This window comes from Theropithecus gelada, chromosome 7a, assembly GCF_003255815.1.
Source record: "Theropithecus gelada isolate Dixy chromosome 7a, Tgel_1.0, whole genome shotgun sequence".
In the NCBI taxonomy this organism is placed as follows: domain Eukaryota; kingdom Metazoa; phylum Chordata; class Mammalia; order Primates; family Cercopithecidae; genus Theropithecus; species Theropithecus gelada.
Window position 1 is genome coordinate 20,509,977 of NC_037674.1, and position 26,192 is coordinate 20,536,168.

Consider the following 26,192-nt stretch of genomic DNA (forward strand, 5'->3'; position numbering starts at 1 on the left):
GAGACAAATGAACACATCACCCAACCTCTCTGGCCTGTTTTCTCATCTGCAAAATGGCTGGATGCTCTCCTAGTCGTCTTAAAGACAGGACAACCCTCTGAGGGATTTTTTTTTTTTTTTCTTTTTGGAGACAGAGTTTTTGCTCTTGTTGCCCAAGAGCAACGGCACGATCTCGGCTCACCGCAACCTCTGCCTCCCGAGTTCAAGCGATTTCTCCTGCCTCAGCCTCCCGAGTAGCTGGGATTACAAGCATGCACCACCAGGTCCGGATAATTTTGTATTTTTAGTAGAGACTGGGTTTCTCCATGTTGGTCAGGCTGGCCTCGAACTCCCGACCTAAGGTGATCCACCAACCTCGGACTCCCAAAGTGCTGGAATTACAGGCGTGAGCCACCGCGCCCGGCAAGAGAGTGCCCAATTTAAACGCCTACATACCACATATCCTCAATTTCGAGAAAACAGCCACTGGTTTAGAAACTCTCAAGTACTGTAATTCACAGCACACTTTGGAGGTTGCATGTTTAGGTTCTGGAAGAGGCCCTCGGACGGCCCTTTGGCGCAGTGGTCCCCGGAAGGTGCCTGCCCAGCACGTCCGGGGGTCCTGACCAGCCTGCCCGCGGGATGGGGCGGGCCTGAGAGCCGCTCCGCCTGGCGGCCCAGTGGGCCTTCCCCGGCCCGCCCACAGGCCTGGGCGGGTTCCAGCGGTGGGCGCCGGCCGGGGTGCGGTCTAGGCCGCAGGCCGGCGGTTAGGGGCTCGCAGGCCGGCCCCGCCCGCGGGTCTGTCCAGGACAAACCCTTCCGTCAGGGGGGCGAGGGAGGCGCGGCAGGCCCTCAGTTCCTTGGCCATGGAGACAAGCGCGGCCTCCGCGGCCCGCCCCGCCAGCTTTCCCGCCTCCGCCGGCGCGCGGCTTCCGCGTGGCAGGCCGCTCCGCTCCCCGGCCTGGCGCGCTGCCTCTTTGTCTCTCCGCGCCTCCCCTCCTCCCAGACAAATGGCTGTTGGCAGGAAATTGGACGCGCTCCGGGGAAGCCGCGCGCCGCAGGGAGGGGGCGCCGCGCGGCCAGCGGGCCTTGGGTGCCCCCAGCCAGGGCGGGGGCGGCGGCGATGTTTTGACATCTCGTCAAAGAAAGGAACTTGATGCTTCGAAAGTGCTTTTCACAGCCGGGCTGTGTCTGCTCCAGAGCTGATTTATAAGCAGAATCCGCGCTCTCTTCTCCGCTCCCTCCCCCGTCAGCTCGGGGACGGCGCCGGAGGCGCGGGCGCGGCTGTGCCCGGCAGGATCGGGTTTATTTATTGCCTCTGGCCCGGAGCCGGGGCGGCCTGGGGACTGCACAGTTCCCTCTGCCCGAGCCCCTCCCCTTATCTCCCCACCCCCCAAAGCCGGCTGCTTCCCAGGGGCCTGCCTTCCCCAAACCCCAACAGACTCTGGGAGGAGCCCTCCGACGGTCTGGTGTGGAAGTCGGGGACGGAGGCAGAGAGATGGTCAGGCGCCCCATGGGGCCGAATTCTGCTCCACCTCGCAGGGACCCAGTGGGGAGAAGATAGTGGTGGTGGAGGTCGCCACCTCTGCCCTAAGGTCGGAAAGGAGCCGGAGCTGCCAATCTGAAATTCCCTACCACCCCAGCAGCTCTAGAACCCCCTTCCTCCAGGGGCTATCCTTTCTCTCCAGGGTTTCCTCTATCCCCAGCTCCAGCCAACCCCTTACTCCAAGGCCCCAGGAGCCCTTTCCCTTTAGAATAAGTTAAGGAATCTCCAGCTTCTGCTCGATACCCGGAGAAGAAAGGTTTGAAAGATCATGTCCCTGGCAAGCGCCACAGCCCTCAGCCAGGTGATGGGCACAGGGCTGGGTACAGGTCTATCACAGTGCCCTGGCTTCACATCTAAAGAGTCCGGATGGCCACAGGGTAGAGCAGGGACATGTGTTCGGCCCCCTTAATGGGTAGCTTGCGGCTGGCATAGTGGTGCACAATTTCTGGGACGCTGCTGAAGGGCGGGCTGTTCTGGCCCAGCACATACTTGTGTTCCTTGGTCCGGGACAGCTTCATGTGCATGAATCCCTGGCTGCTCCTGGGAAGAGGAGAGGAGACTTTGATGAGTGGGGGCTCTCCTCAGCCCCCCATCCAGCCATTCAGTAACCCTCCCCAACCCTACAGCAAATGTGGTGGTTCCAAAGCCAGCTGAGAATGTGAGGTGATTAGGGGAGATGGAGGTCAGTCCAGAAAGCAGGGGTGGTGGTGGTGTAAGTAGGTAGCACTGGGCATTGGCTTTGTGGTGAGGCCACTGGGTGTGCCAAGAATGTGTGTACAGGGAGTATACAGGGTGTGTGCAGGTGGAAACTGAGTGACCAACACCACCCCCGACCCCTGCTGGCCAACCCTGGGGTCCAGGCACCCTGGCCCTCCAGCCTCTGTGGCCAGGGCCAGTTTAACCTCACCTTTCGTGAGCTGTATGGTAGGACACCTGTGAGGGGCTCCTGGTGGCTCATGTGGAACCACATACACCCTTGGCAGGAGGGTGGACAGATGTGACAACCAAGCTAGTCTTGGTTGGGGCTCTCCCTTCTAAAGACTAGGGGGAAGGGAGAAGCTGATCTGGAAGACCCCCCAAAAGCTGGGAGTGCTCAGCTGCCTCCTCCTGGGGCTATCCCTTCACTCTCTTGCTCTCTGGGTCTTCGACCAAGCCCCTAGCTCATTTATCTGGCCCTTCAGCCTACAATGACTTCATTCCCTTGCTCAGGGACATGCTCCTGCCTCTCCCATCTCCCTGCCACAACCAGGAAATCAGCATCAGTGCCTGGCTCTGCCCTCAAGACAAGGACCCCACTGCTCAGAGCTCTGGCTAGCTCCTGAATGTCCAGGGACCCTCGGCCCATGAGAGGGCATGGGAGTACCCAAGTACATTTGTCTAAACCACCACAGGCTTGGTCTGTCAGGCCTCAGGTCTGAAACCCAACCACAGGCAAGGAGTAAGGAATGTTTTGGGGAGCCCTGAAGCCTAAGTGTTATATACTGCTGGCCACAGCCTACTTGGGGACAAGGACAGGGCTTAGAGATTAGTGTGGAAAGCAGAACCAGTGAGGGGGCTGCCTCCATCCTGAGGTCCACCCCCCAGAGAGGTGAGGCTGGCAATCCTCATCACTCGCCTCCCCTGTCTGGGTACAAAGACCCATTTCACCAGGCCCACAAGTGAGAAATCAGAGTGGGGAGGCTGAAGGGAGGTGACAGATGGGAGGAGAAAAGGAGGCCCCAACCTCCATCCCTCTGTCTCCCCAGGCATGGCGTCCTCAGGAGCCTAGCAGACTTCTGGGAAAAGGCCTGGGGCCCCAGGGCTGGGCGTGTCAGGGTGCAGGGTGGCGGGGGCCATCTGTAGGTCTGAGATAACTGAGGCTGACAGCTCAGGCCCTTGGGAAAAGGAGCCAGGGGCCTGAGGCAAACGGCCCCTGTGGGTGGTGGAGAGGGGAGGCAGTGTCCCCTGTCAGGCCCAAGGCTGTGGGCAGCAGCATGGGCCCTGCTTTCCTTCACCTCTTCTCAGTTTGGGGCTGACCGCTTCCCCCTTAGTCCCCCTGGGGAATTGTCTCTCCTAAAAGCTGCACATTGTTATCTTCTCAAAAGAGATCTGCCTAAGAAGGACAAGTGGCCAGAGAGCTCAGTAGCCATCTGGATAACCAACCTCCTGCAGAGGGGATGGCTGTGCTTTCCCGCCTCCTGGGACAAAGTCCCAAGGGTCCATTAGGACACAGCAAAGTCCCTGCCAGACCCTCAGGGTACTGGGGTTAGGACCAGCTGGGCTGCAGGACCAGGCTGTAGAGCCTTTTTGAGGAAGTTGTTTAATTACCAGTGAAAGCCCTTCCATTAGGGAGAGAAGAGAAACCATAATCATATTTCAGAGAAGCAATTTATATGTAAACGAGGCTCTGGCAGACAGATGTGGAGCCAGGTCAGCCAGGGCGGGAGCAGGTCTCCAGGCCTGCCTTGCCATTTTACCTCCCAGGCTAAGGCAGGTTGGCAGGGCTCCACTCTGGGAGCCAGACCCCTGGCATCTCCCCTTACCTTAGCCTGTACCAAACAATAATATGGCACTGGTGAAGCCGTGGAATACCATGGTTTGTGGAGTCAGACAGAGCTGGGTTCAAATCCTGGTTTTGGGACTTTATTACCTGGTGGCCTTGGGCAAGTAACAAGCCTCTTTGAATTTACTTTCTGTCTATAAAAAAGAGATCTATCTTGCAGGGGAGTAGTTGCTTTAGAAATGGCACATAGGTTGCTTGGTGTGCTCCATGAACTTTAACTATAATTTTTAAGGCAATACACATTTCTGAGGTTATATACATCAAATTTTTGACAAAAACTCTTCTGGGAAATGCTTCTTTGATTTTATAATTCAAAGACTCCTAGAGTATGACAGCTGGGGGAAAAAAAGCAGTATCTGTCAATTCATTTGGCAAAGGTAGAAACCGAGGCTTGACGATATTAAGTGATTTCTCTAGGATCACATAGCTAGTTTATCAAATCCAAGAATAGAACTCAGGTTACCTGACTATAGTCCAGCACTTTTTCTATTATCTTTTTTTTTTTTTTTTTTTTTGAGACAGATTCTTGCTGTTGTTGGCCTGGGCTGGAGTGCAATGGCATGATATTGGCTCACTGCAACCTCTGCCTCCTGGGTTCAAGCAATTCTCCTGCCTTAGCCTCCTGAGTAGCTGGGATTACAGGTGCGCATGACCATACCCAGCTAATTTTTGTATTTTTAGTAGAGACCGAGTTTCACCATGTTGGTCAGGTTGGTCTCGAACTCCTGACCTCAGGTGATCCACCAGCCTCGGCCTTCCAAAGTGCTGGGATTACAGGTGTGAGCCAACACGCCCACCACTTTTTCTATTATCTTTTAGTGAAGTTGAATAATTATCCCCCAGATATGTCTGGTTTAGTAGCCCCAAGTTTCCATAGATTGGATTTGTTTGATGGTCCCAGAGAATGTGGTAGAAAGTGGTGCAGGTGTCCTACTAGTGATGGTGGGAGGCAAATGAACATACCACCCCACTGGCTTCCTAACATGGGGTACAGGGTCTACCAGGCAGAACTCCTGGTTGCCCAGGGCAGGGCTGGCCATGCTACCAGGGAGTCTGGGAGGCTGATCTACTGCTCCTGGGAGGAAAGCCTGATGGGAAGGGAGGGCCTTGCCTCCCCTACCTCTTCCAGGATCCAAAAGCTCAGACACCCCCCTGTCCTCAAATACACACACACAGACACACACACTCTTCCTCAGAGTAAACAGGAATAACTTTGTGTCCACTACCCTGCCCTCCTTCCAGCACCCAGCCCCCCTCCCAGCACCCAGCCCCCCTCCCGCCCCCTCGCCACCCTATACCCTATAGACTCCCTCAGGCAAAGCTCCTATCTCCTTGCCTATGCTTCTAGAACATCTTGGGCTTCCATTAATAATGACAGTGATGATTTATTGAGCCCTTAGCACTATGCTAAGCACTTCTCATGCATTATTTCACCTAATCCTTCCCTATATCATCCCCCATCCATTTCATTAGTAAGGAAACTGAGGCCTAGAGAGGTTAAGGGGGCCCAGGCCACACAGCTAGAACAGAACCCTTCTGAGCTGCATGCTGCGGATCAACTATTTCTCCCAATGGACTCTGAGCTCCCTGAGAGCAGGGGCTGAGTCTCAGACATCTCAGGACCCCCAGTGCCTGGGGATCATTCATGGGGGATGGGGACCTCCCCAGCTTGGCGGGCATAAGGGGAATACTGGAGTCCCCTTCCACCCTGCTGGCTGTCCCTGCACCCACAACCGTCCCCACTCACTTGAGAGACAGGGAGAAGTCATTCTTGCTGGTCTCACTGTTGCGTACCAGGTAGCTGGCCTCTTTGCACAGCCGGAGCAGGTTCTCGGCGTCGGTTCGGCTGATGGCCCCATGATACCAGCTAAGGATGAGAGAGAGGAAGGGGGGCATCTCTGCTGGGTCCCTCGCCGTCCAGGCCCACCCATTGTGGGTGTTCCCTGTAGGGAAGCCAGTGCCAGGAGGGGAGGAGCGGAGAGGGAGTCCCCAGCTGGACACAGACACTCACACCTGGTTTTCCAGAGGCAGTGCTGGATCTGTCCACTCCCCCAGGGGGCTGCTGGGCTCCACGCTTAGGGGCTTGGCTGACTTGGGGTTCCCTGCAGAGAGTCGGGGAGGTAGCCGCCCCTTCTCCTCCCGGCCAGGTGATAGGCAGCTCTTCTCCGATCCTTCAAACTGGGCTGTGGGGAACATATCAGTCATGGACTCTAAGGACCCTAGAGGTCCTCAGAGGTCCCTACTAAATAGCCAGTGCCCAATCCCTACTTCTTCCAGCCCCGAAAGGATCAAAGGAATGTTCTAGGAGGGCAGCCCATGCTCAAGGGCCTGACTGGCTCTGGGGACATAATCTTGGATCCATCCCCTGGTGGGGGTGGGCCTTCTGTGCCACAGGGCCTCGAAGTCCCCACACTGTGGGAGGAGAGGGCAGAGGAGCAACCCGAGAAACCATGCACACTTCTCCCTCCAGAGCAGCTGATTGCCTTCCCCCAGTCCATCCTCTCAGGGTGGCTTCAGCGCTGATAATATTGTTTCTTTCTCCTCCTCAGAGTTCATTACCGTTCTCCAAATCACCCTGCCAAGCCATTCTGTAGAAATGACTTATCGATCTGAGAACAATTATCTGATTCCCCTTGGTGCCATCCTGACAGGCTAATCCCGCCCAAAGCCACCAGCCGGCTCGCCCCTCCCCCACCCCCAACGTTGCTGCCCACTGGCTCCCTTCCCCAACCCACAGAGGCCCAGAGGCAGCACCTCTGCCCTCCCAGACCAGGGCAGCCTGATAGCTGAGCCTACATAAGGAAAGGCTGAGCCCCCATGGGTCCCCTGGACACAGGCACACAGGCACACAGGCACACAGGCACACATGCACGTATGGATAGACACCCTCCTTCATCCCATATTTTAAAATACAATATTCAGGCACAAATGTACAACCAGATGCTCATGCCTCTGCACACACACCCTTGGGTGCCCACTCTGGACAGAACTGAACATAGAGGAAAAATTAAGTGCGTTCTTTCTCCTCATTTGGGCTCTTTTTCTCTCCCTGTAGCCCTTTGAAGCCCTTATTGTCTTTCAGCCACCAGATGCAAGGGTCAGATCTGCTCCTTTGTGCCAAGGAGTTCCACACTTCCTGTGCCTGTCCCACCCCCACCTCAGGAGTATTTGCATTGTTGAAGGATCTGGCCAAGCAAAGCTCCCCCCAAAGTGAATTTTAAATGGTGGATTTTTGTAGCGTGGTGAGGAACACATTAGAAAGGGGCCTCCCTGTAGGAGACACCATCCCACAGCTATGGGGAAGGGAGGAACGTGCATTTTGTCTCTTTCTTCTTATTCCCAAATGAGATTCTTCCTGGGGTCTCCAAACCCTGCCCCACCTCTCAACTCCTCCAACCCAACCCGCAGGGCCTGGAGGGGTGAGGACCTGTCACCCTGGCCAGAAGCCCCCCAGGACCCACCGCTGCTGTCCTCCAGGCTGGGCTCAGGGAGGGGTGAGGCTGGACCGGAGATGTCCCTGTCCCCATCAGGCAGGGAGGGGCTGCTGTCCAGCTGTCCCACAGGTGGAGGCCAAGGTAGGTCTTTGATGACCTTAATGTCAACTGGAGCCAGCAGCAGAAGTGAGAAGAGAGACAGACAGTGACAGAGACAGAAAGAGGTAAAGGTTGAGACACCAAAACCCAGAGCCAGGACACAGGACAGCCTAGAAAGGAGGAGGCGGAGGGGCAGAGGCAGAGGCAGGTCAGCTTTTGGGGAGGGACTCAAGGACTGCGCGGAGCCAACACTGACCACACCAGGCTGGCCTGGTCAGAGGGTGGGAAGCTCGGGTGGCAAGCAGCAGGATGCAGGGTCTTGCTCTGCCAGCTCGTGGGTCCCCTTCATTTGACCTCTTACAAGCCTCCAGGGCCCACAGATACCAGGAACAAAGGAAATGCAGGACTAGGAGTGACCAGCCCCTCCCAGCACCACCTCCGGGTTCCCATAGCCTCCTGGCGCCCACAGCCTTGCCTCCCTTTCTCCTTTTCCCCACAGCCTGGGAACTCGCAGGCAGCGAGAAAGCCAGCCTCGCCTCAGGTTGTCAGGATTACTGAGACTTGGGGGCAGATGTTTTACTGAAATTTAATGCCCACCCCCCATCTTGAGAAGAGTGATGCCACTCCGGCTGCTGGACTGCTAACGAGGTTTCCTAATGACGAGCATAGATTTTCCCATTAAGCAATCCAAACAGTATTGATTCTCCAAGGAGACTTCTGGAGATAAACGGCCCATCCTCAATGGCGTGTGCTTTACAGGAAGAGTATTAGAATCCTGTGGTTTTCCAGTCTGGCTGTTAGGGTGGGGAGGGCAGAGGAGGGCTGGGTCCAGCTCCAGGATGAGCCCCTTGCCCAAGCAGGGCAGAGGGGCATATGCGGGCAGGAGTGAAGTCGAATGACATTTGAGTCCTTTATGTTCTCCCTGAATCAAGGACCCAGGAGCAAAAGCCCTCTCCCTGCTCCGGGCTCTTGCTCCACCCACCTCAGACAGCTAACATGAACTTTTCCATGGTGGGCTTGGACTTGGGATGGACAGTGGTGTGGCTGCAACAAAAGAAACCTGATCTTCATCTGACAATCAAGGGATTTCTCATAGCCTCACTCTGCTCCTCAGAAATCTCCTTGGGGCCAGACACCCCTGGTCTGCCAGGGCCTACCACTGGGAGGCAGAGCCCTAGAATTCAGGTTACACCCATAGCTGTCTTCATTGTTTGAAGTAAGTGCCTTCTTTCGTTAAATGTAAGTATTTTAACACATGTCACGAGTTTCATAAGTTTGTTTTGGAATTTATTTTTAAATATACCCAGTCCCCAAAAGATAGAAGTAGTCTAAGCCTCTTAGCTTCCAAGAGGTGGTGATGCAGGGCAATACCTTCATCCTTCTCCTGTACCCATTCCTTGACCCTAAACACAGCGCTGTGTCCACACTGCCAACCCCACCCCCTGCAGTACAGAACTCAACTACATTTCCCTAGAGTCCTGATCCTGGGCCTCCCTGGGCTCCTAGGGTCCACTCCTTCCATTCTCTTGAGCCTGGAAAGCTGCTCAGAGGCCCCGGCTGACCTGCCCTCTCCAACAGGACTCACCTGCAAAGGCTTTGGAAATCCGCTCCTTCTTCCACTCCCAGGGCTGGTCATACTCCTCGGGGGGCCTCTCATCATCCTCTGGCAGGCGGGACTCCCGGGGCCAGGGGGCCCCCTCACCTTCCGGGGTGGCCCCATCCTCCTCTGGCTCATAGGGTGTGTCATACAGAGGCAAGGGCTGAGTTGCTGTCTCCTTGGAGCCCCGGATCTCTGCCAGGGCAGGGCAGGAAGGGAGAGGTGAGGGCTCAGCCTTGGCTTTCTGGCTCCCCTCCTCCTACAATGCTTCTCAGCAACAAGCCAGGCCTCCTTCAGAGAAGATGCCCTGGCTCTGAGGGGAGCTCAGCAACTACACATCCTGGGTTCCTCAAACTCAGAACACTTCGGGTCACTAAAAGCAAGGGCCAATGAAGGCAAGGGCGGGTGGGCACCAGAGTAAAAGACAGGAAAAGGATCCTGCGACAGTCAGTGAGGGCTGGGTAAAATTTATGAGTTTAGGAAACTGAGGCACAATCCTCCCGTTGTCCACTTCCTCCCTGATGCCAAGTTCCATTTGTTTCCTTCTGTCTCAAATTATATCATTCCTTTTTATTTTATTTTATTTTTTTTGAGACAGACTCTTGCTCTGTCACCAAGGCTGAAGTGCCATGGCACGATCTCAGCTCACTACAACCTCCGCCTCCCAGGTTCAAGCGATTCTCCCATCTCAGCCTCCCGAGTAGCTGGGATTACAGGCACCTACCATCATGCCTGGCTAATTTTTGTAGAGACGGGGGTTTCACCATGTTGGCCAGGCTGGTCTTGAACTCCTGACCTCAGGTGATCCGCCTGCCTTGGCCTCCCAAAGTGCTGGGATTACAGGCGTGAGCCACTGCGCCCGGCCCGCAAATGATATCATTTCACAATCACAGAATTATTCTTTGCTGCACAGACACTGTGGACCGCCCCCGCCTTGAAACTTTCCCTTCGACAAGGTACATTCATCATCATAAAGACCTCTCACTTTGACATTCCATGGTTTCAAACACATCACCTTCTCCAAAGCTAACTGGTTCTTTTTGGGATCACTGACCCAGCCCCACCATTATTTTGTCCTTCCTGACTATCTTGAATGCTAATATCTGACCTTCAGTTGTGTGGCTTCCTGTACCACTTCAAGTCACACAAGTCACATCTGCTTTTCCAAAGTGACTATTGGAAAGGCAGTGACCATCCTCACCAAGGACCTGGCAAATACTTTCTTTCTGATCACCCCCAGCTGGCCTCTCCCTAGATCCTCTCTTGGCCTCTGTTCCCCAAGACCAGGTCTTATGTATCTCTCCCTATCCTAATTCCTTGAAATATACGCCCAGCCTCATGGCACTTGCTGCATCTGTATTTCCAGTCATTTGTGTCCATTGCCATAAAGACCTTTTGCTTTGACATACCATCGTTTCAAACTGACCACCTTCTCCAAAGCTAGTAGTTCTCTTACTGGGATCACTGACCCCAGTGAAAATATGATAAAAGCTATGGAGCTACTCCCCAGAAAAATGTGCTCCTATATTTTCACATATAATTTCAGGGCATTCATGGGGGTTTTGTGGGGGCTTCCTGGGGTCCACACCCTCTGACCTAAATGGGGTAGTAAGCTTCTCACTTTCTCCATTTCCATCTACTACACTGTTCTCCTTGGACCTGGCCCTCCTTCATTCTTCAAATCCCATCTGTTCTTTGCCAATACCCAGTGACCTTCACCCTCATCTTTCCGTGTGTAGGTTACTGCTAGGGTGAACCTGCATTCTGCAGGCTCATGTTTCGAAGGGCTCCATGGAATAATATTCCTGGGATATTCTTGACCACTCTCTGCCTCCCTTACCACCTCTCCCAAGTAGGAAGAGCAGTTTATTGTATTGGTCAGTGAATGCACGCTCTCCTGCTCTTGAAGAGAAAGAACATTCTGGTTCATGCAGTCAGTGGCCTGCTCCTGTGTGTCTTTGACCCCGAGCCCCAGGTACCGAAGAGCAGGCTCTGAGCTTGGATGGGGACAAGCTCTGGCTCTTCCTTTGCAGGGTTCCCCCACTAGGCCTACTGAGTTGCCCAAGCCTGAGTGGGCAAGTTTAATTCTGTGGTGAAGTATTAAGAAGCCCATTGCGGTGACACATAGGCCCATTGTGGTGAACATAAGTAATGTTCTCTAATCAACTTTATCAGTAATAAAGCTGACATTTTCGTCCTGTTCCTCTCTTGCTCAAGAATTCATTATGGCTCCACTCCCCGTTTTGAAGCAAGTCCAGATACCTCATTCCAGCCTACGAAGCACTGCCCTGCCCGTCTCAGACTCTCTCATCTAGGTTCCCATGCACACCCAGCGCTAACATCATTTGCCCCTGAACAAACTTCCTCTCACCCTGCCTCAGGGCTGTGGCTTGGACAGACCCACCCTGTCCTCTCTGATCACCCCTATTTGATCTCTTTCCCCTGGACTCTCTCTCAGCCTCTGTTCCCAAGACCACGTCTACTCATTTCTCCCTAGCCTCACTCTTTGGACTACTTGCCCAGGCTCATGACACCCACTGTAACTACATTTCCAGTCATCTTTCTCCAACTGCCATGAAGATGTTTCGTTTCAAACTCATCCCCCCTCCCAAGGCTAGTGGTTCTCTTTTTGGGATCACTGATCCTCCCAGCCCTCGCCACTATCTTTTCCTTCCTATCTTGAATGCTTCTATCTGCACTTCAGTTGCGTGGCCTCCTGTACCACTTCAGGTCTCGTAGGTTACAGCTGCTTCTCCAAAATGACTCTGAAAGGCAGTGACCATCCTCCCCAAGGACCTGGAAAAGACTTTCTCCATATTTTCCAGGGACCAAAGAATCAGTCCTTAGACTTGTGAGTCACAAAGCCTGTTCTGCAGAGCCCAGGCCTCAGGGAGCACCTCCCCTGCCCCTGTCACTCACCGGCCATCATCTTTTGAGCCTCATAGGGCTCCATGTAGCCATCATTTTCAGGGACCTTCTCTGGGGCTCCTGAAGCTCCTGCTGAACCTTCACCAGTCTCCTGAACATCAAACGGGTCCGCATAGTCTTCTAGGATTGCTAGCTGTGGGAGGAGAGTGAAGACACTGGGCTTCAGGGAGAGGAGAGGCAACTCTGCTTCTCCCAAGATACTCTGTCCATGGGAGCAAGAGTCCCAAGTAGGCTGCCTTCAATCCAGACCCCCAGGTACTCAAGGACGGGCTCTGAGCTTGGATGGGGACAAGCTCTGGCTCTTCCTTTGCAGGCCTTCCCAACTAGGCCGCCAACCAAGTGGTACATCTTTTTTTTTTTTTTTTTTTTTTGAGACGGAGTCTTGCTCTGTTGCCAGGCTGGAGTGCAGTGGCGTGATCTCAGCTCACTGCAACCTCCACCTCCTGGGTTCACGCCATTCTCCTGCCTCAGCCTCCCGAGTAGCTGTGACTACAGGTGCGTGCCACCGAGCCCAGCTAATTTTTGTATTTTTAGTAGAGATGGGGTTTCACCATGTTGGCCAGGATGGTCTCGATCTCTTGACCTCGTGATCCGCCCGCCTCGGCCTCCCAAAGTGCTGGGGTTACAGGCATAAGCCACCATGCCCGGCCCCAAGTGGTACATCTTTTCCACTAATTTTGTGCCTCTAGGCCATCTCCTAGGCTAAATGGCCAGAAGGAGGCTAATGGGCCTCAGGTCCTGCCTCAAGTCAGGGTCCAAGCAGGACCAGAGCCTACACCAGGTGGTTCAATAAAGGGAATTACTTCAGAGAAACAGTTACAAAGGTGTTGGAAGAGTTCAAAGAGCAAGCAAAGAACAGGCAGACAACTCAGAGATTAGCATGGTCCATGCTTACGAGGGCACTTCCAGGTGGTGAACGAATAAACAGCTGCTCATCATCAAGGAAGGGAAGGTTGAGTACTCACTTTTTCAGTTCTGCTGATGGATCCTCACAACCCCTGTTATGTGGGTATTACTGTCCCCATTTTAAGGAGTCAGAGGCTCAGGGAAGTTAGGGAACATGTCCAGGACCATTCTACATAAGTTGAATTGGAACCCATGCCCTTTGTGCAAAAGGCTGCCAACCTGCCACCAGGGGGCATCTTGGCTGTCCTGGGAGAGAGAATGCTGGATGGAGTCAGCTTTGGGGCAGCCCTGAAGTTGTGCTGAAGTCCCTGTGGGTCCTGGAGGGCAGGGACAGGAAAGGCTTCCCTTTGGCCCTTCACTTCCCACGCTGCCCCTTTCTCCCACACAAGTGGCTCACGGACACTCCTCTATGCCTGCTGTCATTCAACGCAGAGTGAACTGCAAACCACACACTCCGAAGAGGCGCTCAAGGTGCTCGGGGCGGGGTGCAGCTGAGGACAATAGAACCTTTCTCCAAACTGGGCTTGGGCTTCTCCTGATGGGGCGCTGGCTGAGGCAGAGACTGAGCCCAGTTCACCCAAGGCTGCCAGCACCCCGGGAGCACTGCACCAGTGGGTTGACAGGCGATGACAGGAGGTGGCTCCAGGGCCTGTGGCATGGGGAGAGGCCACTCTTGCCTTTCCTTAAATCTCAGTCTAGGCTTTGATTCTGAGCCAGATCAGGGCTGTAGGAGCCAGCTGGGCTGGGAGGCCGTGGGGTGACTGGCCTGCTCTGGGTTACAGGAACTGGGAATGGTGACCGCTAGCAAGGCAGAGATGAAGAAAGGAGACTCTCCGCCTCGGAGACCCCTTCTGCACGTTCCTTCGACCCCGCTATTCCCTCGGAGGCACCTCCCAACGGCTCCTACCATCTCATCTGGGCTCTTCAGCTCCCACCTTGTTCTATTCATGCCCTCAGCTACTTTACCACCTCCCTTGCATCTCTGCCTGCTTGTGGGATAACCACCATCTCAGATCATCCCATTACCACCACCGGGCTATCCATACCTGGAACTCTGTCATTTTTGTCTTTCCAACTCCAGTAAGCACCTGACATACAGTAGGCACTAGACAAATGTTTCTCCTTGATTATCACCTATCTCCCCTTGGAGGCCTTCACCCCTAGTCCTGCTTCCGCCAGGAAGTAGAGAAAATAAATCCACTCACCCCTACCCACCCAAGCTGCTTCCTTCCAGGCCAACTGGCACCCACAGCCCCACCCTTTGACCAAGGGGGCTCTGTGGTCAGCCCACCTTCGGTGATTCTGTCGGTCGGCAGCCAGCATCACACTCTTGTGGCAGCCGCTCAACAGTGTCTGAATCAACCAACACATTATCCTTAAACCCTGCGATGTCTCTCCAGTGCTTCAGGAAAAAGTCTGTAGTTAAAGAGATTTGAAAGCTTCCACTTTCCTCTTTAGTTTCTCTCTACTCACCTTGGATCACTTTGTTACCAGAAAGCTGCATGTTCTTTCTACTTCAAAGGCTTTCCCTCTGCCTGGATCGCTTTCTCCTTCCTCCTCAAGAGCTAACTCTTATAGATTATTTCTTTAGAAAGCCTTTCGATACTCCCCCAGGCCTGTTAGGTGTCTCTGTGCTGGGCTATTATCACACTGCATGGTAAATATTTGTTTTGTTCCATGTCTTCCTGCAGACTGTGAGCTTCCTGAGGGCAGGAACCATGTTTACTGTCAAATTCCTGAAAGCTCTCCGTAAATATGTGTTAACTCCATTCACATAAAACAGGAAGAATGGACAAAGGAAGTACTTTTCCTTGTTCACTCAGCAGAGGAAGCATAAATCTGGATTGGGTGGGGTCATATGAGGGGACAGTCTTTCCAAGCGAAGCTGTGTCATCAGAAGCTGCCTGGCCGGCAGAAGTAGCTGGTCCAAGCCCCCGATATTCCCCCCACCCCTGCTCCTCCACTCCATAGAGCCCCTCCAGCCTCTCCCTCACCAAGCTTGCAGGCAGCACCCTTCTTACCCAAGTCCTGGGCCCATGCCCAGAGCCGCGACCCCTCCCAGGCTGGCGTGGGCCTCCTCAGCTCTAGCCTGCAGTGCCCGTGGGCGCCCCGGTGGCAACTCTGTGGGCAGCTCAATGGCTCCTCTGTTCCATTCCTGGCTCCACACCCAGCTCCAGGAAGCCCCGGCCCCACACCCTGGGCTGGGATGCCCAAAGGAGCCGCCCACAGGGCTGGGAGTCAGGAGCAGCAGCAGAGATGCCAGTTGGGAAGGATGGCAGGACAGGTACCCACCCTGGGCACAGAAGATCCCGGACAAAACCCAGGCCTGCTTTCCTGTGGCTTCTAGGTCCCCAGGATAAACTGCTCAGTGGAGGAAGCTGCCCCTATAGGCTTCCGACCCCTTTGACCTACCCTAATTTGTTGTTTTGTTTATGGTCCCTTTGCCTCACTCTGACGTGCTCACTACTGTATCCTGCATCAATCTCAGGGCTAGCACACAGTAGATACTCAATGTATACTAAGGGACGCTCAACAGGTGTCCTCTCCAGACTCCATTCTCTGGAGTGACATCACCTTTCAGATCCCTATTCACCTTGACCTCTAATGGCTGCAGGATCAGGCTCTCAGCAGATCTACATCTGAATAGAAATCAAAGACTGTGGCGCAAAGGCCAAAGGGAGGAATTGTCCGCAAAGGACCTTTGGGGAAGACACCTAAAACCACGGCTGGTATTTAGGCACACTCTCTGATATAGCCAGAATGCTGCTGAAATGCTGAAAGATTGCCAAACTAGTAGGTAAAGTATCTACTACCCAGAGGATCCCATCCCTCTCCTTCCTGCCACCCGGCAGGGTGCCTCCAGGACTCTGCTATTGTGTCTGTTCCAACTGGGCAGTGCCCCTCCCAGAGCAGCTGTCATACTTTGAATCTCCTTCCTGCTCAAGCCTCTCCTGTGGTAGCTAGCAGGCCCGCCATCTGGTTCCTCTTCCACTCTGCAACTGGGCCAAGCAACACATTCTTGACCCCCACCACGGGGCTCCAGGGGGGTGTGGATCTAGGAGGAGCAAGAGGGGCACGCGTTACAATGCGTGCCTTGCTCTGCAAGGTCCCCAAAGTCTACCACTGCCCCCTCCTCTATTTCTTTAGCTTACACTGAGTGTCTGGAAACCTCTTTTTATCTGTAGACCTCTGTCTTTTTATCTGTAGAAAAAGGATGGTAATAGTACCCATATCATAGGGTTGGGAAGAGGAAAATTAATTTGTAAAAGTTCTTAGCCCAGAGGCTGGCATGGAGTCAGTGCTGAACAAATGTTAGCTCTGAGGATAATCTTTTACATTCAGGTATTAAGGCCTCAGAGTTTAGGTGCTTGTCCAGGGTATGCAGCTTGTCAGCAGCAGAGACAAGACAGGGACCCTGGCTTCCTGACTTGTAGTGTCTTACTACAGATTTTCCAAACATTTGGGAAATGCAGCATCTTCTCTCCTCTATTTGTAGATTTAAAATACACTTTAAATCTAAGGAGTCCTGCAGCAAATAAATCAGTCTAATTTTGTTTAATCCTGTAATTTCTCAAAAATATTTAACCATGGAAGCCCTTTGTCACTGAAAATCTATTAACCCGTTACAGTTTGGGAAGTAATGGTACATTACTTACCTTCCTCGAGATCAAACTTTTTATACCCATGGTTCCTGCTTATTGCAATGTCCTTCTCCTATTTTATCTGAGAAATCCCTTGACATAAAACAAATGTCTTTCCCTTTTCTAATTACAAGAACAATGCCTTGTTTATAAAACAGTCACACATTACAGACATGCAGTCGATCCTACCAACCCTCATAAGACCCTTGGGTATGTCTGGTGCCACCTTAGGACTGGGGAGCAAGTGGTGGTCCCCAGCATTCAGGAAGTGGTAAACTCAGTACAGAACACACCCCTCATTCCTTCCCTAAGAGTCTGCTTCCTCTTGTTCGTTAGCAAATACTTAGTGAATACCTCTTCTCTGCCAGGCACCTGGTGGTAGGTGCTGAGGGTCCAGGCATTGGGCTCACTCTACTACCTGCTGGCTGAGAAACTGTGCAAGTGTGACTCAGCATCCTGTGCTCTGGTTTCCCCATTTGTAACCTGGGGATAGTAGTAGAATCTTCCTCACAGGATTGTTTTCAGGATCAACTGGTCTAACACATGTCAGCTGCTTCAAAATGGTACCAGGCACAAGGGAACTGCTTAGTAAATGTCAGCCACCATATTATTAAAGACAAAAAGACCAAATTTCTGAGTCCTTCTGGAGGAGGCCCACAGTGATAGACACAAAATAAGCTCCAAGTTGTGAAGCCCTAAGGCTGGGCACCAGGCTCTGGGGGCACCCACAGGCCCACCACATGCAGGGTTTGGGCCCCACTTTTGCTCTCACATAATATGTTGATTCTGTGGTGAGGGCTAATGGAGTGGGCAGCAGGTACCCCTTCAAGCCCTGGGCCCCAGCCAGGGCTTGCTCAGCCTAGCCAGCAGCTCCCATCCATGGTCCTCAGGTTCCCAGCTCCCAACAGGCAAAGCGCCAGAGCTGAGTTGTCACTGAGTCATTCACTAGCCAAGGTAAGAAGCACAGATGTCTTCCACACAGAGTTGGTGCCGCAGTGTGGGGTGACGGCACTGGGTGGAGTGGTCAGGCCTGCCATCCAGTCCCCCAGTAGCTGCAGGCCTCAGCCATCCTCAAAGCAGCAATGGCAGCACAGATGGCCAGCCTGTGAGGTTTAAGAGATTTAACTAGTCTACAAAAGTTCCTTCACCTGGACTCCTCCCTTCTCCTCCCTTCCTTCCCCAGACTCTCCTCCTCCCTCTATCTCCATCTGCAAGATAAGCAGATCGGACCTACAGACTCTGTGGAAGTCCTAAGAAGGAACAGTAAAACAAACAAGCAAACTCCAAAAAGGCAAGCACCAGGTCTTCCAGGTGCTGTGTCCCTTTCAGCACCTAATGACATACACTTAATGAACACTGGCTAAGGGATGGTCCTACATTGACTGGCAGCCCGGATCAATCCTCCTAACCTCAGGGCAGGAATGTCTTGTTCAACTTCAGATGCCCTCACTGTATCCCTCACTTAACTCTTCCTACCTCTGTCTGTTTCCTCCTTTCCAAATCTGTGCCTGGAGGATCCAAGTCCTGTGGATATCATCTGTGAGATACAACTATTTTTTTAAGTTCTTAACATTTTGGGGCTTGTGAACCCCTATGAGAATCTAAGAGCTATACCTTTCCCCAGAAAAATAGGAAATATCTGCACACAATTTCTGGAGGTTCATGAAGCCCAGGAACCTCTCCATGAGCTAAGAAGAGCCCTGGTTTTAATCCAGGGTGCCTGACTGTCTTATTGTCCATGTTACCTCCCCACCCAGCCCCAAACATGTATCTTGGCATGAGGGAGGCAAAGGACACACCGCACAGATGGTCACAGACAGCTCAGAGCTTCTTCCAATCAGAGCCCTGTTCCCATATCCATCCCCTTCCCTGATTACACCAGGATTTTCCTGCTGAAGGTCTGAGAAAAGGGAGCAAAGCAAGGGAAGGCCCAGCTCTCTAGCCCCCCTGCCAGAGCATGGCCTGGGGGCCAGACAAGGGCCCAGCATCATGAAGAAGCTCTTCCTCTGGCCAGATGGCAAGGCCCTGCCTGCCCGTTGCAGGGCGCGGCTCCTGCTGCTCCCACACCTGCCCTGCTAGGCCTGCCCAGATGGCCACCCCTGCACCCCTGCCAACTACAGCAGTGGGTCCCAGGATGGGTTGGCAGCCAGAACCCCGCGTGGAGAGAAGGCTAATGGTCCTGAGCCCCCCTGGGCCTCTCAGGGTACTGTCCAGGACCTGGTTCTCTCCTGCCCCCATACTAACTGGGTTTCTGCTCAATCCCTCTGGCTTGTCATAGAAACACCTCCACCCATTCCATCAAATCTCATGACCCATCCCTTCTCAGAGGGTTCTGACTCCCCCAGCCCCAGCCACTGGGTTCCAGAGGAGAGAATAGGCCAGCACAAAGCACATCCCTGTTCCCAGGCCTCATCTCATGTCAGGAGGAGACCTCAAAGCAAGCCAGGAGGCCTGAGAGAATGAGGAACAGAAAACAGTGAGAAAGTGGCCACATAGTACATAAACACCAGCTCCACTGGGCCACAGGGGCATGCGCCAGCTCACATCCAGGAGCAGCATCTCTTAGGTTTAGGGTAAGGGACTCAGGCACCTTGTCTGAGCTTTTCCTAGGGGAAGACTCAGACCCCAAACTCTGCTCCTAAATGGGTGGGGAGCTGCTCTCTCTAAATGGTGGGAGGCCCCAGGTCAGGGCCCATAGAGATATAGCATCCCTGCCCCGGGCCAACTCAGATGGCATCCTGGGTCTTTCTCATCACACCCATTAAAGAAACCACAGATTGTATGGCTCCTGGGAGAGCCTGCTGGATTTCATTCCTGTCCCTGTAGCTGACAAAGGAGTCAGACATCTCTTGGCCCCTAAGTCTGAAAAGCACACAGATCACAGGGCTGACCCAAGCTGAGGCATGGAGGCCCTTGGCAAGAAGAGGCTGTGAGTCGCTGCATGGAACTGTGTGGGTGCAGCCCCTTCCTTGGGGGTGTCTGGGAAAATGTGCAAGGGAAGTTGCGGCTAGGGGAGTCCCTGACCCTCAGGCCACCCTGATAATGGACAGTCACCATTCAGGACATATTTATGCACCCTTCTTTATGTCAAGCATTGTGTCAGGCACTTGGGAGACACAAGAAGACATGGTCCGTGTCCTGCAGGAGCCCATGGCTTGGTGGGCAGCCCGTTAGGTCATCCAAGCCACTGTAGAGAGGAGAAGGGCCAAAGACAGCTCAGGCCCATGTTGCCTGTGCCAAACAGGCAGTGGTTAGAGAGGAGGAGACTGACTGGTCAGTGGGAAGAACACGGCCTACCCCTCTCTCTGCCTCACTGTCACCACCTCCATCACATCACACAATAGCGGGGGACAAGAAGCAGACAAGCACAGCCTGGGAGAAGTGCCCTTGAACCTTCCTCTGCAGAACAAGTATCCTGGCCCGGGATGGGCAGCCATGCCCCATAGCAAAAACTAGGGGAAAAAGAATTTGCATTCCTGAGGCTTCTGCTCTGGCCCTGACAGATCCCTCTCATCCAGGAAATGTGGCGGAACGGCGCTCTCTCAGCTAAAAAGCCTCAGTCTTGGAGCCAACAGATTCGGAAAGCAACTCTGCACTCCAGTCAAATACAAATGTTCTCTGCTGAGGAGAGGCGGGTAGGCCCCAGAACTGAGCTCCCGGGGCGAGTGAAGAAGGACAACAGAGCCAAGGCAGCCCACAGAGTCATCATCACAGAATTGAGGGGCCTGGAATGGCTTTCAGCTCTCACTCTGCCAGGGAGGAATAAGGCCGACCCGAGTCAGGGCAGGGCCCTGAGGCATGGTGGATGTCCTGTTCTCCTCCCTATCCCGGTGCCTGCAGACCCAGGAAAAGCTCCAGCCTCCCTCAGAATGGACCCGGGGGAGAGGGAGGCCAGGAGGAGAGGAGGAATGGGCTCAGCTGCTTAGCCCCATGTGGGCAACAGGTCCTGAGCACTGACTATCCTCACACGTGATAGGACAAGGGAAGGAGGAAGGAGTGGGCCTGGACCCCAGGAAGCCCCCTTGGCAAGAACTGTAAGCTGCCTGTCTTGGCCTCCTGAAAACAACAGCCCATAGGGCAAAGGCCAGTTCGTGCAGTGTCCGCAAGGAGAAACCCGTCTTCACCTCCTTTCTGGGGCTTCGGCACCTGCAAGGATGCTTAGGCTGGAGAAATAGGAGGAGGAAGAGGAGGAGGAGGAAGCAAAGAGGCAACAGGAGGGAAGAGCTTTGTGCTGGCTATGCCCTGGGGGAAGGGTCAGAGATCAAAGGGCAGTGAGCTGCTGCTTCCAGAGGGGCAGAAAGGCCATCAACCAGTGGGGGTTGGGAGGTGCGCCTCAATTCCCGCTAGAAAAAGGCTCACGGATCAGGCTGGAGGGGGCTGCGAAGTGCAGAGCCAGCCCGGGAGGGGGAGGGTCACCAGTCCTGGGGCCATTACAGGGAATGGGGCAGAGGGGCAGAGTTTGGGGCTTCCGTCTCAGATGAGTCGGCTGAGAACCTGAACAAAGGTGGGTGAAGGCTCGGAGCCCCGGGGTCAGGGGCTCGCGTCTGCCAGTCGCTGAAACACCGAGGGGCCTGAGTCAGGCCACCTTTGTCCCTCTCGCGACCTCCAGACCCCTGACCGCCTCCCCTCCCCGCCATCCCGGCCCGGCGCGGCACTCACCCTGTCGCTGCTGGCGGGGGTTCCGGAGATCCGCTCATCAGCAGGGGGCGCCGGGGGCCCCGGGGTCTCGACCCGAATAAGGCGGTGTGGGGGAGAGCCGTGGCGCGGGGGCGGCGTGGGGCCGGGGGCGGCAGGGGTGGCGAGGGCGGCGGAGCCGGACGACCCCCCGGAGTAGGGGTCTTCGAAGTCGCGCTCCCGCTGCAGCCTGTAGGCGGCCAGGATGTCCGGAGGCGGCGCGGGGGGGCGCGGCCGGAGAGGGCGCAGGGGGACGGTAATCCGGCTCAGGGGGCGCCGGCTTGCTGCCCCCTCCGCCGCCGCCCCCCCCCGCGGAAGCCCAGGTGCTCCCGGAGCCACTTGGCTACTCCGCCGCTGCCGCCCCCTCCTGGGCCGGCTCCCGCACCCCCGGCGCCCCGGCGGGACCCCCCTGGGCCGCCCCCAGCGCTCCCCTGGGCCCGCGGCCCCGGCCGGGAGCCCGCCGGAGGAGCTCCGCTCAGTAACATGGGGCCCGCCAGACTGAGCGAGGGGAGCGCAGCGGCTGGTGGGGGGCGGGGGCGGGGGTGGGGAGGGGGGCGGGGCTCCGCCGGGCGGGGAGGGGGCGGGGCGCGTCAGTAACAAGGGAGAGGCGGGACTCCGCTCCCTTACGGGGTCTTCCTCCTGGCGTAGCTGAGAGCAGCGGACGCGGGCTTCCAGCCAGTGTGGGCACACAAGAAGTGAAGTGGGCAGCCCTGGGGCAGAGGATGCAACTACTGGACTGAGGTTGAATCCTTCACGTGTCGCTACGCAATCCCTTGTGGGGCGCGCATCCATCCCCATCTGTTATTTTCCCCAGCTCCCAGGTCGTGCGAGACGCAGAGAGGGGAGCCCCCAGACTCCTGACTCTAGGACGCCTTCCGCCTCTCCTCTTCCCTCTCCCAGGATCTCGCAACTGGGAAACTATAATCTAGGAGGAAAACCTAGGCGGGCAAGAAAAGGGGCTGTTCTGTAAGATGTGTCTGTAAGCCTCCTCCTCCCGTGCTACCTTGGGAGCCCCACAACCTCCTCCCATCCAACCCTACGCACTGCACATACCCGAACCTATGTTACTTCCCAATCCAGGCAAACACATCTCACATCACATACAAACAACTCCCTAGAGACGCCCACTTCTCCCGTGTCGTTTCCACACACGCCCTTCTCACACGCAAACAGCCCTCGCTCAAACACCCCCCACCCACGGGAGCACCTGCCCAGAGCGGGCCCACCCAGCCCTGACGGTAGCATGCGCACGCACGCAGAAATCCCTTCCAGCCACATCCCGGGCTTCATTGTCAATCAGATTAGTAACAGAATGGAAACAGACAAGTCAATAAATCAAGTCTAGAAACAGTCCCAGTGTTGTCTGTCACCAACTCCTTATCCTCTCGAGGCTTGGATGCTCAAGTGCTAGGCATTTTTGTCTTAGAAATAAAGCCACTTCCGACTGGGCGCGGTGGTTTACGCCTATAATCCCAACACTTTGGGAGGCCGACGGGGGCGGATCACGAGATCAGGAGATCGAGACCATCCTGGCTAACACGGTGAAACCCGGTCTCTACTAAAAATACAAAAAAAATTAGCGGGGCGTGGTGGCGGGCACCTATAGTCCCAGCTACTCGGGAGGCTGAGGCAGGATAATCGCTTAAACCTACGAGGCAGAGGTTGCAGTGAGCTCAGATCGTGCCACTGCACTCCAGCCTGGGCGACAGAGTAAGACTCCCGTCTCAAAAAAAAAAAAAAGAAAAAGAAAAAAGAAAGAAAGAAAAGAAATAAAGCCAGTTCCTCACCATAAATGTAGCCCTGAAGCCAACACCAACATTTGCTTTTGGCTCTGCTGGGAAAGTAGCTGCCTCACTTCACCTTACCCCACTCCCTTTCCCCCACTGCCTCAGTGTCTCCGCACTCCTAGGCTCATGTCTGCCTCTTTTTTTTTTTTTTTCTTTTGAGACAGAGTCTCACTCCATGGCTGGAGTACAGTGGCGCGATCTCAGCTTACAGCAACCTCCACCTCCCGGGTTCAAGTCCTCCCACCTCAGCCTCCCTAGTAGCTGGGATTACAAGCGTGTGTCACCATACCTGGTTAATTTTTTGTATTTTTAGTAGAGACGGAGTTTCACCATGTTGGCCAGTCTGGTCTCGAACTCCTGGCCACAAGTGATTCACCCGCCTCGGCCTTCCAAAGTGCTGGGATTACAGGTGTGAGCTAAGGGCACCTGGCCATGTCTGCCTTTTGAGGGCGCAAAAAGTCAAGAGGCCCCAAAGGAAAGTAGTTCAAAGCAGGGGGTGTAAAGAAGGATGTAATGGCAAAACTGTGAATGTCCTGGGATTCCCAGGGCATCAAGTCTCAAAATATTTGTTGAATTCCTGTTTTGTGCAAATTCTAGTTGGGCAAGGTGGCTCACACTTGTAGTCCCAGGTACCCGGGAGATTGAGGTGGGAGAATTGCTTGAACCCAGAAGTTCAAGGCTGCAATAAGCTATGATTGTGCCACTGGTCAGACAGTGCTGCTTGTATTTAGGACAGTGCTTCTCAAGCTTTAAAGTGGACACTAATCTCCTGGGGATCTTGTCGAGTTACAGATTCTGACTCTCTAGGTCTAGCTGGGGTGGGGTCCCAGGTGATACAGATGGTGCTGGCCCCAGACTACATGTTGAGTAGCTGGACTGTAGGCGATACTGGAGAATCTGATGTTGTACTTGGTTTTATGAAGTATAATAGAGAAAATACCGTGCGTATTTTTAAAATGTGCAGTTAAATTGACTAATGATGCAAAACAAAGCTGGACATAGAGATGATAAATATAGAAGAATGGTCCAGTTAATGTATATCAGAGAGTTTCCATGGTCACCAGGTGTGAGGGCATGGATAGGTAACTAATAAGAAATCCAATAGTTGTGGGCCGTAGCCAAGTATTTGGGGAAGGTACTCAATGCTACTGATCCTTGCTTTCATTATCTCTGGAAAGGGCATGATAATCATTGAGTGAGGATTAAGGGAGATGATGAATATGAAAAAGGTTTGAAAACTAAAATGCTCACAGTGGAAGGTGTGACATGAGTTAAACTGCTTGACAGCTCAGAGGAATGAAATCAATCAAGTCTGCAGGCTTCATGCAGGACAGGAGGTAGACCTGAGCTGGATAGGATTTGGACAGATGAAGCAAAGGAGTGAAAGGTCATTCCAAGACAGGAGATCAGCATTAGCTGGACAAAGGCATAGATGTGGGAACCCACACACCATAAAGAAGGGGAGTATTCATGGTGGGAAGAGTAGGAATAAAATTAGATGGGAAGGAGGAAAGATGTCATAAAGGTAGGGTTTAAACAATAATTTCAAAATTATAATAACTTGTGTAAACCATACACTTACTCTTGTTTTAAAAGATCTGCTAATGTACTTTCCTCCATTACCAGAGTGTGAGCTCCTAAAAGCAGGCAGTTTTAGCAACTCATGGGGCCAGGCAGCTTGAAAGGAACCAAGGATACAGAGGTGAGGCCATCACAGCAAGGCTCCTCTGAGTATTGGGGGGAATTTTCTAGATTCAAATTCTGTTTACCTTTTCTTTCCTTTAGAGATGAGGTCTCACTCTCTTACCCAGGCTGGAGTGCGGTGGCACAATCATAGCTCACTGTAGCCTTGAACTTCTGGGCTCAAGCGATTCTCCCACCTCAACCTCCCGAGTGTGATCCGCCTCGCCCAACTAATTTTTAATTTTTTGTAAAGATGGGACCTCAGTACGTTGCTCAGACTGGTCTTGAACTCCTGGCCTCAAGCAATCCTCCCACCTCGGCCTCCCAAAGCACTGGAAGTACAGGTGCACACCACCACACCTGGCTAATTTATTGTATTTTATTTTCTAGAAACAAAGGTCTTGCTATGTTGCTTTGACTGGTCTCAAACTCCTGGCTTCAAGTGATCCTCCCGCTTGGGCCTCCGACAGTGCTGGGATTACAGGTGTGAGCCACTGCACCCAGCTTAGATTCAAACTCTTGCGTGTTAAGCAGTTCGCCATAGTATCAGGATTCTGTAAGGAAGCATGGGTGCTCCCACCACCAAGTGCAGAGCTATCACATGGCATCGGTTTAACAAATGCTGAAATGGATAAAGACAATTTCTCTTTCTTATTCTTAGTTTTATATAGCTATAATTGTGGTATACACATAATTTTATATCTTTTTTAACTTAACATTATATCATAATTTTCCCATTTTTGTCATGTAGGCTTATTTTCTTCCAAAATTTTTGGGGAAACTATAAACCCTACAGAAAAACCCAAAGAAAATATAGTGGAGGCTGGGCACAGTGGCAGAAGCCTGTAATCCCAGCACTTTGGGTGGCCAAGGTAGGCGGATCACTTGAGCTCAGGTGTTCAAGACCAGACTAGGCAACATGGTGGAAATCCTGTCTCTATTTAAAAAAAAAAAAAAAAGTAAGTGTAGTGTAAACCTACTTACCCTTCAGCTAGATTCATCTCTTTTTAAATTTTGGCATATTTGCCGTATTCCTCTCCTTTTTCTTTCATTTTCTTACCCACTTGGTACAAGTTGCAAATATCATGACACTTCGGTTTTACATACTTTGGCAGGCATTGCCTAAAAATAAGGAATTCTATCAGGCTACAAGATGATTATCACATTTAGGAAATTTAATATTTATGTAATACTATTGTTTATCATACAAATCTTATTAAATTTTTTGATTTTTCCTGAAAGTGTCTGTTATAGTTTTTTGTTTGTTTGTTTGTTTTTAAAACATTTTTAAATTTTCCTTCAGGCAGCCTCCTGAGCCAGAGTAGGCTCAGAGAAACTCCCTACAGTTTTTTTTTTCCTGATTCCAGATGTTTGTT

General features: G+C 53.3%; 1 protein-coding gene across 1 annotated transcript; it reads right to left on the reverse strand.

Annotated features, from left to right (window-relative positions):
* Positions 1-1,147: 1,147 nt before the first annotated feature.
* On the reverse strand, positions 1,148-21,831 carry SHF (Src homology 2 domain containing F). The gene is given in 8 exon segments (XM_025390870.1): positions 1,148-2,065; positions 5,815-5,934; positions 6,079-6,250; positions 9,186-9,392; positions 12,117-12,258; positions 21,332-21,574; positions 21,576-21,656; positions 21,658-21,831. Coding segments are annotated over 8 exon segments (1,326 nt in total). The 3' UTR covers positions 1,148-1,878.
* Between the last annotated feature and the right edge of the window lie 4,361 nt (positions 21,832-26,192).